General features: G+C 46.5%; 1 protein-coding gene and 1 non-coding gene across 2 annotated transcripts in view; both read left to right on the forward strand.

The window, feature by feature from the left end:
- The window catches only part of IRX6 (iroquois homeobox 6), a 48,670-nt gene extending 41,972 nt beyond the window's left edge, over window positions 1–6,698 (forward strand). Inside the window, exon 6 of the mRNA XM_075536699.1 lies at window positions 6,586–6,698. Coding sequence (XP_075392814.1) covers window positions 6,586–6,698 — 113 coding nt within the window. The remainder of the gene's footprint in view (window positions 1–6,585) is intronic.
- Window positions 6,699–11,874: 5,176 nt separating this feature from the next.
- Window positions 11,875–12,038, forward strand: LOC142432909 (U1 spliceosomal RNA). Its single transcript, XR_012780999.1, has one exon. It is a non-coding gene; the product is annotated as a U1 spliceosomal RNA (small nuclear RNA).
- Window positions 12,039–12,562: the final 524 nt, after the last annotated feature.

The following is a 12,562-nucleotide window of genomic DNA, read 5'->3' on the forward strand; positions in this document are numbered from 1 at the left end:
CGTGCACTGACTCGGCTTTCCTCCTGCAGTCGGCATCATTGTGTCTGTTTTGTGAGATGGAGGAGGACTTTGTGGATTGGTATTGGACATATGAGTTAATGCTGGACTTGTGAGCCTGGGCAGCACTGGGTTGAGCTGTTTTCTTGATGTTCATTTAACCTTTATGTAAACTCTCTCTTATACATATGAATTTCTGTGGATTTGTTTCTCTAAAGTACCCAGCCTAACACAATGGGAGTCAACAACCTCAACTTCCTCCCGTGGCTCAGCTAGCAGGTTTGAGTCACTGATCCACTCGTATTTCACAGTTCACTACACTGGCCCATCACCAGGGCTCCTTCTATTTTTCTGAAAACCAAAACATGCAACAAGCAACAACAACAAATCCGAACTCAGTGCCCTGAGTCTATTTCAACTCACAGTGGCCGTACAGGACAGGGCAGAGCGCCGTTGTGGATTTCTCAGACTGTTAATCTCTATGGGAGTTGGAAGCCTCTTTTATCTCCCACACAGAGACTTGCAGTTTGAAATTGCTAACTTTGCAGTTAGTGGTCTACCACCTAACCCACTGCACCACCAGGGCTCCTGACTTGGTAACTGGACTGATTGCCAGCCTGAAGTTGGCCCAGATAATTGAGTTTGACGTTATTCCTGCTCTATTAGTATGAGAGGCACTTCTAAAAGATCGGCATAACATTTCTCATTTCAACACTCGGAGCACTGACAACCAGCTCTTCTCCATAATCTGAAAACAAACAATCAAACAAACAAACAAACAAAAGTGATTCCAATGTCTGTTTTTCAACTTTACTGATGGCAGTAGGAACCATCTGCACATCTACAGACATGCTGGTTGACACCTCTGACCCCAGAGAGGCTGGCCAATTAGGCCAAATGGATCCTCATGTCTCCAATGATCAATTCCAAATCCTGGAAAGATGTTTCTAGAAGAGCATGGGAAGGGGCCAGGGGCTGGCTCTCCAGCTCTCAGGGCTGAGCCATTGTTGGAGACCAATTAGCATCACTGGTGGTCCCCCCGCCCCACCCCACCTCCCGAGGCTTACACAGCCAGACTGGGAGCATCTGCTGTCCGTTTTTCATTTTGTTCCCATTTTGAACAATTTGGTTTCTAAGCTCCGTTTCCTTGTGGCTTCCTGGCGCTCTGATGACAAACCACGATGCTTTGTTCCTGTCCTCTCGGGCCCTGAAGGGCACTGGAGAACACTCAAAATTTGTTTCTAATTTTGCATCTGCCCAAACATTCCTGGGGTAACAATACAAGCCTATAAAAATAGGATGCACAAGCCCTCTAATTCCACAAAATAAACAAATCCAAATGGAAATCAAACACAGTCCTGGAGAAGGCAGCAGAAATAGTTCTGCACCCACCCCTCCTTTCCTCAGCTGGTGAAGACTGGGGTCTGAGTGAGGCACTGGTATTGCAGATGAATCTCAGCACTTACCACAGAGTCAGGGCTGGTGCCAGTAAAGAGACGCGCAGGGGGCTCTGCTTCTTGGGTTTGTGTGTTGTCAGCTAAATGTTCCTCAAGACGGGTTAAGGGGATGTGGATCCAAAGTCCTCACTTGTCTTAGGAGCTTTCGTTTTGTCTCCCTCCTCACATTAATCTCTGCTGCTAGCCATGTTGGGCCCACATAGACACAGCAGAATCATCTTCCCCTCGTAATTTCTCTCGCGTCCGGGGCAACTTTGAGTTCTGGATTCCTGAAACTTGGCCAAGGTGACGTCATTCAATCTATAATGAAAACAGTGTCACTGTGAGAATTAATTAATTATGGTGGAATTAAGTTAAATCCTTTATGATATACCATTAAGCACCCAGGCTGGCTGGCTTGCAGCAGCCCGAGCCGAGCGCATTCAAATCCCCAAAGAGGGAAACAAGTCCCAGCTATCCAACCTCACAGATGCTTAGGCAACGTTCAAAGTCAAGTTCTCTTAACGATTCAAAATATTTCTGTCTCGTGGTATTTAAGCCTCTGAAGAGTTCTTAGACGTTGCTGTGACCAAATACCCTCTGGTTTATATGACATCGCTGCCAGAGGGAGCGAGTTTACTGCGGATATGGGCATTATGCGTCTTTATAAATGTTTTTGCCATTTTGCTCAGTTCCTACAACAGTCAAAAAGCACAAAATCGCCCTGACGTTCCATTCATCCCGCAAATGTCATCAGATCCCATCCTGATATGATAAAAGGGTGGAGCCAGAGTTTGCAGTAACTTGGTCAAGATGGCCAGGGAGATTCTAAAGTCCAGCTTCACCACGTCATGACCGAATGACTTATTTTGTTAATAGAGAACTGAATAAATGGACTCGATTCCCCGTCTTCTACGATGTGGCAGTTGAATCAGAGATGTAGCACTGTGTACAACTCTCGCCCCTGGAACATGAGCAGCAAGCGGGGAGCTGTCTGCTATTCGCTGGGCTCTTTGATGGCTTCTGAGACCATGCTCCTGCTGGATCCGGGCCAGAGTCCGCTCCCTCGCTGTGTCCCACTCAGCACAGGCTTATATCTAGGATTTGATTTCTTAGAGGGTTTGGTTTCTTAGAGATAAATACTACCAAGAAAACCTGTTTTATTTTTAAGGAAGTTTACCAAACAAACAACCATAACATGAACAATGAAAACACTGAGATCGCGTTCATTCCCACGCAAATGAGCGTTCAAAGCAGAGTAGAGTGGTCCAGGAGCTTCCAGGGCTGGAATCTGCATGGAAGCAGGCTGCCGAATCTCCCGGGGGAGCAGCTGGGGAGCCAAGTCCTTGACTGTTTGGGTTAGCACCCGAGCCTTTGACTGTGGTGCCAACAGGGCTCCTTCAGAGAAAAGCCACTGCTTAGAAAATTAGGTCATTTCAGAACATCCTCAGAAGATAACGGAAGATTCTCAATTTGTGTTCCAGGCATCTTGCCTCTGACACATGGCTGTTAGGTGACAAATGGAAATTTCCTGAGCTGCGTAGAACCACTCGACAATAGGCAGGGTATAGTTTCTGCTAGAAGCTGGCTGTAAAAAAAAAGTTGTTCCAATCACGCTCAGTCATTAATGTTGACGACCCAGCTCTTTGTCTGCAGAGCTAGGGGATGAAATACCATCATAGCTCAGGCTCTTGTTGTTGTCTGTCTCACACACACACACACACACACACACACACAAAAGAGGAGGTATTTGTTTTAAAAGAAGTGGCACCCGTTAAAACAACTATCGCCCTAAACCTCTAGAAAAACAAAAAGCCTTTCGAAGCCTGGCCAATGACCTGCTTCCTTTATACAATATTGATAGGACAACCCCAGGAGAAACAAAGGAATTCTGGTGGTGCCGGTTTCTTTGTGATGGGATTTAGCCGGGATCGAGGAAAGCCTGTATTTATTTTTATTTATTTAAAATGCATATCCTGCCTGCTTCTCAGAAGGTGGCTTACACAAATAAAACATACCTGCACAAACCATGCGCATTAACACTAGGGTAGGCATAAAAGTTAATTTTTTAGAAAGAAAAATAACCCGCATTGCTAGTCTTGGCAAATACAGTTCTAACAAACGAACAGTAGAGGTAGCACCCTGTTTAAGGAGTGAGCAGGATAAAAACAGCTGACACCCATAAGGGTCCCATTCTAATGGGTGTGTGTTCATATCGTCATGTTGTAAAATTCTCATTGTCACCACCAGGGCCGCTCAGGGAGCTGGGCACTCAAATAATAACGCAGCCTTTGGGGACTGCGTTCTCAGAAGCCGTGTCTCATGCAGCATTCGGTTCATGTCTATTTGAAATACCGGGGTGCACCACACAATGGAAGTTTGGGCGAAGTGTGGCCACTTCTGTGTCCATGACCCATAAAGTTACAGCAGAGTTCTGAAGCCCCAGTCATAGAACAGAGCATACCAATGTAACTGGATGCAGCACAGGCAACAGCTTCTCCCACGCAACGACAAAGTGGTTGTGCTGACAAGTGGATAATGGTCCCGTAATAAGCACGGCTAGCCCCTGGGTTAGGAACAAGTTTGGTTCCTAAGTCTGTCTGTAAGTCTAGTCTGCATGCGAACTGGACGTTAGACACACTTACCGGATAGCAGTTAGTCAATTGTTTGTCTTAGTATTAAATAGTATCAATTAGTGTATTTTGATGTGACAGATAAACATTTCCAGATGCATTAAAATATCTTTGTAACGTACTCGATAGCACAGTCATAATAATTGTAGTATTTGGATATGTATCGCAAAGTAGCACCCATTTGTTAAAGCAAGCCATTGTATGTGCCTTGGGTTTTTAATGTAGTAGGCTTTTCAGGGACTGGTTTGTAACTATGAGTTGAATGTAAGTTGGATGTTCATGCCTCGGGGACCACCTGTAACCTGTAATCCAGTCGGTGTTCGCACTACGTTCAGATCACGTGATGTCCTCTTTCACAGAAGGCGTGGGTGCTGTTAAGCTCGGTGGGATTGCACCTAGAAAACTTGTTCACCTTCTTCCTTTAAGAAACTGCTTACGAAGCGTCTCTGCCAGTCAGGAGCTGCTCTCTTTTTGGGGTCTATTATCCTTAATAAGAGAAATCAGTACAAGAAGCACAATTTCCCCCTAAATTGAATCTTACTCCAGGGACCTTGAGCCCCAGTTACCTAGCTCCGATACCAGTGAGGTGCCCTGACTCTGGCTATCTCTGAGAGGCCTCTGCAGAGACCATCTGGGCGCCTCTCCAGTTTGCAGAAAATAGAAACCCAAAACCAAAGGGCTCCCTCTCTCCTTTCCTGACATGTTCCTTAAAGTCTTGTCACCTTTAGAAGAGCCCCTGGAGCTATAATCGTGCATTTTCCCTGGTGTGAAGAAAGGACCAGGCAGCTGCTTCCACTACAAATGGCCAGGCCCTCAATCAACATCACCATAAATGTGACATGCGAATATTAAATCCAAATATTTTATTAGTGCAGATAAATATGATTTGTAAAAAGAGTCAAATTAACAATCCATTACATACTAATGGGCTCTAATCAATAAGTTTAATTTGACTAAAAGGAGAAGGGCGGGGGAGAAAAAGACTCAATTACCTCCAAATGATGCCATTTCAAATTATAAAGGTTACCGACTTCGACAACTTTTAGCTCTGTTCCGACTCAGGTCTGACGGTCCCCGGACTGTATGAGGTATGTTTACAGCAAGCCTCTTTGTCTGTGGTTCACACACTCGTTCGCTGCTCCCGATTCATTGTCTTCAGGGACATCAATGCAGGGAATAATGAAAACAAACAGGCAGCCACAAGCCAAAAAGAACAAAATGCTTTCAAATGTCATCTTTGCCTCAGATTAGGCTCCTGTACGTCAGAAGATGCACACGAAATGAAATCTCATTCGCTCCTCGACCTAATTCTTTCTCCTTCCATTCTTCCTTCTCCTGTGCTGGGCTCAATTGCGTGTGTTTCCTCTTGCCCTCGGCTCTCTCAAATGCAGAGGTCTAGGCAGTAGCCCAGTGGCGCACAGGGCGAGTGTTTTGGTGGTCACTGGAGTTTAATATTCCTCAAGTTCTATCCTTCTCTTTTCCCTTCTTCCTGATGAGCAATTAGGATGAGCTGCTTCCTGTGCAAGGAGTCCTGATGGTGGAGTGGTTACACATGGGGCTGTGACTCACAAGGTCAGCAGTTCAAATCCACCAGGTGCTCCTCGGGAGAAAGATGAGGCTTTCTAGTCCCATAAAGAGTTGCAGTCTTGGGAACCCATAGAGGCAGTTCCACTCTGTCTTACAGGGTCTCTCTGAGTCAGTATGGACTGAATGGCAGTGAGTTTGGTTGGCTCCTGCGGTTACTCATATCAGTTAGGACTAGGTCCAGGCTCCCGGATAACTGGAGTGGACATCAACTCCTCTAGAGACCACAGCCTCACTCAGCCAGGGGAGAAAACCAGGACAGTGGCTGTGGGTTGATCCTGACTTGGGGTGGAAAATTGTGCTCCGTGGGGTTTTCAGTGGCTGATTTTTCAGACGGGGGTCACCAGGTCTTGCTTCTGAGGCACCTCTCGGTGGACCCAAACCACTGATCTTTCAGTTGAAGGGCATTAACCATTTGCACCACGGTGGAAGAATCAAGGTAGTAAAACTCTGCTTCCTCTGTTTGCTACGGAGCCCTCGTAGCGAAGTAAGCTAAGGTTTAGGCTGCTAACCAGAAGGTCAGGCATTCGAATCCACCCAGCAATCCTCAGGAGAGAGGTGAGAGGTGCAGTCTTAGAAGCCCACAGGAGCCGTTACACCCTATCCTCTAGGGTCGCTGTGAGCTAGTCTCCACTTGATGGCAGTGGGTTTGGGTATCTGGTTTCAGGTTCTGTTGTTTAAGGCTCTATAGATTCCATGGGTTCCCTGCTCCTCAGAGCAATTTGACCTAAGCTGGGAGGGTCCTCAGATCATGAAATGTGCTGTCTTTCCCTCGGTTTATTTCAGCCTCTTTTTTCTGCCACCCTTGTGGCAGGATAGAGAATCCTGATCAAGAAAGAGACAGCACCTCAGGCCGGGGCAGCTGCCTGTCCAGACGGCATCTGCACACATCAGTAATCCCTGTGTCAGCCTGCTCCCTAGCGTCGCTGGCCCAGCCCAGCACCTGACAGCAGTGATCCGAGCGGCCGGCCGCTGCTCACCGCTGGCTGTGAGCAGCGGCTCCCAGCTCCACAGCCCGGCCCTCACACAGAAGAGGAACAAAGCCTAGCGGACTATCTTGCTATCTTCTGGGTGGCAAGGAAATCTCAATTATACACCCAAGGGATGTGGTTTGTGAAAAACTAGAAAGAATGCTTAAATTGTATACGTAAATTGTTTTGTTTTACAAGCTGGGCTAAATCAGCACATTTGCGGCCCATATTTATCTGATCCACTCCATACGACTTCTTTTGAATGCGTGCCATTGATGTGGGGTGGATGCCTATGCAAAACATAACCGAGCCCCTAAATTCAATTAGGGCATTAGGGGGGCAAATGGAAATTTGGCTTTGGGGTTAGTCATGACTGCTGAGAACTTCTCGGAATAGTTCCTTGGCTGTAACTGAAGATTGAAATCGAAGGATACAATTTCCAACGGATGCTGACGAGTCAGCCGGGGCAAGCCCTTTTAAGCACAAGATGGCAGATGAAACGCCCTTCTTTCATCTGATGGCTATAGCCCACGGATGATTGTGTCCCATCTCTTCTTTGTGTGGCACCCGCCGCTCTTCCACGTCCCCAAGCTTGGCACACTCAGCTCACGTTGTTGGATTGGATGTAGCCTTAATTAAGGTTTTCGATTCTCGTGATAAAAAAAAAAGCTGGACCTACATAATTTCACGGAGTACGCCATAATTTAGGGAAAAATCACCCCCTAGGGGAAAGCCTGGAAAGCAAGTGTCTTTTATATGTATGCAACTCTGACCAGCAGCGTCCACGCAGGGAGTGCCGCTGATGGAGAGGGCTTGAATTGTCTATGTGAACGGTTTGGTGTGACAAGTGGGGTGACTCACAGCTGGAGGTCACAGCAATGAGAAAAGTTTGAGATGGTCTGGGAACCGAGGAGAGGATAATCTCCTGGCTTTGACAGTGGGCTGTTGAACCCTAATTGTTGATAACAGCCATCAAGTGGCCGAGGGGCTCCCTGTCGATCAATGTGGAACTCCCCCATCCAGAAAGCCCCGCTCCAGCCGGCACTGGTGGCAAGATAATGAACAGCCCCCCCTGAGTTATAGATCCCCAGCTAAGGGTAACAGTACATAATGGAAGTCAAGGTCACCCATAATACAGTAGCTTCTATAACAAAGGGGATGATGACTGCAATTACCGTCTGCTTGGAAAGATTTTATACGTTTTCATCATTTTAATTCTTGAAATCTTCCTCTTGCCGGTAAAGTTGGAACTCTCCGGATTTATGGTGGAGGGGTGACAGCTTCTCCCACCGCCTCACCAAGGTTTTCTGCTTGGAGCTGAGTGAAGGTGGGAACCCCACATCTAAGAGAGCCATTCAAAATCTCCACCAGCTTTTTTTAGGGGGTGTACTTTTTTTTCTGTGCAGGAAATGCAGGATTGGTCAATCTACAGACAGTAACTGAATGAAAGGCTTCTTAGGGACATAGCCGGAGAGGTTACGGGGACAGGGGGAGCTAATCACAAAGTCTACATGAAAGAAGCAAACGTTTTAAAATTGATGGTGGTGATGATTGTACAACTCTTTCTAATGTGACTGAACTGCTGAATTGTATGCCACGTGAAATACATGCCAATAAAATTGATAAAAACTAAACAAAGCAAAACCTTCACAAGTTAGACATGCCTCCTTAATATTGTCCTTTCGTGTGATACATAAAGGGGTCTTGGTGGCGTAATGGTTAAATACTCAGCTACCGGCTGAAAGGTCAGTGGTTCGAGCCTACCAGCAGCTCCTAAGGAGAGAAGACACCTGCTCCCATCGTGATGAACTAAGAAACCCAATCCATGACTGCTAAGTCCATTTCAGCTCACAGTGACCCACCAAGGCAGAGGAGAAGCGCCGCCTCTTCCTCCACGGAGTGGCCGAGTGGGCTGGAACTGGCCATCTTTCGGTTACGTAGAAGGTCATACCGAATATCCTAAAACTCACTCATAGCCCACCACATGTGGAATATACGCACACGTGCACACACAGACTATCACCCTACCTACAGTTGTCTGAAAACAGGAACGACTTTTGTCGTTTGGTGATTTATTTTCAATTGATAGTGCTCTTTGTCCCCTTTGGAGCCAGTGGCCCCGGGGCCGACCCCCAGGTCCCACACCCTGTCAGAGACCTTTGGAGGGCGGGCCGCTGGGCCCTTTGCCTGTGAGCTCAATGAAGACAACAGCCCTGTTTGCAAAGGCATCAGTTTCACTCCCATTTTACTGGAAAAAACTCCCATTCCTGTCCTGAAAGAAAGAAAGAAACAAAACAAACAGTTTTAAGGGTGCTTCTAAATAAAGCGTTCGGATCTAAGAGCCATGCTTCAAGTGCTGGAATGCCCCACTCAGAACAGGTTGGGCGCTGCAGGGCTGTGGGGAGAGGCATGTGCATGGTGACCGCGCCACCCGGGAAATCGTCCCCACGACCTGGAGGGTCTGGTCGTTTTTCTGCTCTGGACAAAAGATCAAGCAGACGCAATTCATCTTTGGGGAATGATGACATCGTCATTGTCTGCATAGCAGGGCTGTAATTAAACACCCGAAATAGGACAACTGGGAATGGACAAAGAGGCGCAGGGAGGGGCAGGGAGACAGAGTCCTGGTGAGAGGCCGGAGCAAAGATAGTCCATGCGCCGATGAGGTCACCCTGGGATGGAAAATAGATGAAGCTGACCGGAGGGAGGGAGGGAGGCCCAGGGAGTTGCTTCAAGTCTAGAGCCACGCTCAGATGCCACCTTCTCTTGGCAGGCCTCCAGGATGCCTCCTAGCAGAATCATCCAGGTCTCACCACATGTGGCCTCGATTTGGACTCAGGGCACCCCGTGTATGTCTGTGTAAAACTGCTCCATCGAGTTTTCACTGGTTGAGTTTTGGGAGAGTAGATTGCCAGGCCTTTCTTCCAATGCACTGCTAATAATCCTGGGTGTGTGCTAAGCATTTCCTGTGACGTTATACCTGTCAGCATTGACTCAATTTGACTCATGGTGTTCCCTGTCATCGAGTCAGTCTGACTCTTTGCAGGCTTTGTGATGCCGCTGTAAATGTTTACCGGAGCCCGTCTTCAAAGGCTGGTGGCTTCTGAACCACTGAACTTGCAGTTAACAGTCTACTGCTTGCCCAACAGCAAATAAGACTTTCCAAAGTGCTTTCAGCTAATTTCTAAATTCTTAGAAATGTGTGTTCAAATGTTTGCTAATAAAGCTTCAGAAATTGCTTCTCTACGTAAAACTTTCTAACTCTTTACAATTTTGTAAACTAATTCTCAAATACGGACTTGCTGAGTCAAAGGGCGTGCATATTCAGAAAGCTTTTGAAACAAATCATCACATTACGCTCATGAAAAACCAGCATACTTCCCCACCCATCGAGGACTGCATGTCTGTGAACGCCTTCACCCACCTTCAGATTATTGCTTTAAAAAGCCTTCACCTTTAAAATGTATCATCTAATAAAGACCGTGTACCTTCCTGTTTAAAATTACATTTCATTGATGGCTTTGAAGAGCGTGTTTTGGTATGTCTTCATTTGGGATTGTTGGGGGAAAGCCTTTCTTCCCGGTTATTTGTCTTAACACAATGGATTCATAAGGGAAGAACACACTCAGTGCTTCTGAAAATGAAAGAACTCAAGAAGAAAACTCAAGCCTTGAGTTGCAATATTGTAAGATCCTATTGGGAAAATATCGAACGATGCACAAAGCACCCAGAGAAGATGGAAAGGATAAGTAGTCATTGGACCAAAAAGAACTAGTTGACATTCCACCATGTCAGCAGGTAGCATATGAGCAAGAACCAATGGTGCTTAATGTTTGAACTGCAAAACAGGGCTCCAGGAATTGGTGGAATTCCCATTGAAATGTTTCAGCAAGCTGAAGAAGCACTGGAAGCACTCACTCGTCTATGCCAGGGAATCTGGAAACTAGCTACTTGTCCAATAGACTGGAAGAGACCCGTCTGTGTTTGTGCCCATTCCAAAGAATGGTGACCCAACCGAATGCTCAAACAAATAGAACAATATCATTAATAGCACACACAGCAAGGTTCTGCTTAACCTTTAGAGCAGTACATTGACAGGAGACTTCCAGAGGTCCAAGCCAGAGTCAAGAGGCAGTGGAACAAGTGACATCATTGCTGATGTCAGACAGATCTTGGCACAAAGCAGAGACTACCAGAAAGCTGCTTACTTGCGTTTTATAGACTACGCCAAAGCCTTCGACTGTGTGGTTGAGCCATCGTGAACCGTGGATAACCTTCGGGAGAATGGGAATTCTGAAACATTTCACTGTGTTTATGTAGAATTTGTACCCGGATCAGGGAGCCGTTGTGCTACTAGAACAAGGGACTACTGCGTGGTTCAAAATCAGGAAAGGTGTACAGCAGAATTATGTCCTTTCATCATATTTGCTCAGTCTGTGTGCTGAGCAGACCCCCAAAGCTGGATGATATGAAAAAGAATGTGACATCCAGATTGGACTTTTAACAACCTGAGATACATGAACGACACAAACGCGCTTGCTGAAAGGGAGGAGGACATGAAGCACTTGCTGATGAAGATCAAGGATTTCCGTTCTCGGTATGGATTACAACCCAAATCATTGCAACTGGACCCGTAGGTCCCATCATGAGCAATGGAGGAAAGGTTGAAGTTGTCAAGAACATTGTCTTACCTGTGTGCTTGGAAGCAGCAGTCACGAAAGCAGGTGAGGCATTGCGTTAGGTCAATCTGCTGCACAAGACCTTTTGAGACTATTGAAAAACAAAGATGGTGCTTTGAGGACTAAGGTGCACCTGACCCAAGCCAAGATATTCTCAATTGCCTTACATGCGCGTGGAAGTTGGCTATTAGATAAAGAAGACTGAAGAAGAATCATTGTATTGGAATTGTGGTGCTGGAGATAATATTGAAAGTACCACGGACTAGTAAAAGGACAAACTGATCTAGCTTGGAAGCACTACGTATGTTTTCCTTGCATACATTGGGCATATTGTCCAGAGAGACCCATTCCTGGAGAGGACCATCATGTTTGGTAAGGTGGAAGGGCATCAACAAAGATAAAAGTCTTTAAGGAGATGGATTGACGCGGTGACCGCAAGAGTGGGCTCAAGTGTGGAACAATTGTGAGGAGGGGCATGGGTTCGTCCTGGTAGACTAAGAAATCCAGGGAGACTCATATGTGTGTAAGAAAGAGCTTTACTTAAAGAGTAATTGTACATTAAGAAAACATCCCAATACTTACCTGGCAGGGGAGACACCATGATCACGAAGGTGGTTTTCCCAGGGCGAGGCTGATCCATTGCACTCCGAATGTGCAAACCCCTGTGATTTCCCCAAATGTGGGAAACTCAACTGCACAATTTACGAGAGTGGGGGGTTGTGTTCACGCTTTCCCCTGGGAAACAACAACAACAAAAAACTTCCCAGCCCAGTTCAGATCAAGTCCATAAGTCTGATATTAGCCCATATGTCCCATACCAATCTATTAAGTCCTCTTCAGACTCACAAAACACACACAATGATGCTGAATGCAAGAAGATCACAGGCTAGTAGGTGGGAAGTCTTGTGGATCCAGTGGTGTTGTAAGTATCTCAGCGCTGGCAGGGGTCTCCACGTGGCTCCTCCAGCTCAGGGCACTAGCAAAGCTCCATGTATGTTGTCAGCCGCAATGTTTCCCAGAGAGTGAGTCTGTGTCCTGTGTCTGTATCCTCCCTGCAGCGAGCTATTTTATCTCTTTAGCACCTCCAAATGAGGTCATCAAGCTGCAATCTGACTGACAGGCTAAACACCGCCCCTTGACTCTTAAGTCTCAAATTGACAACAGACTATAAAGCTACCACAGGACTGGGCAGTGTTGTGCTCTGCTGTGGATAGGTTCTCTACAGATGGGAACTGACTCAATGGTACCTAACAGCAACAACC

This window comes from Tenrec ecaudatus, chromosome 18 (genome assembly GCF_050624435.1).
Source record: "Tenrec ecaudatus isolate mTenEca1 chromosome 18, mTenEca1.hap1, whole genome shotgun sequence".
Classification (NCBI taxonomy): Eukaryota; Metazoa; Chordata; class Mammalia; order Afrosoricida; family Tenrecidae; genus Tenrec; species Tenrec ecaudatus.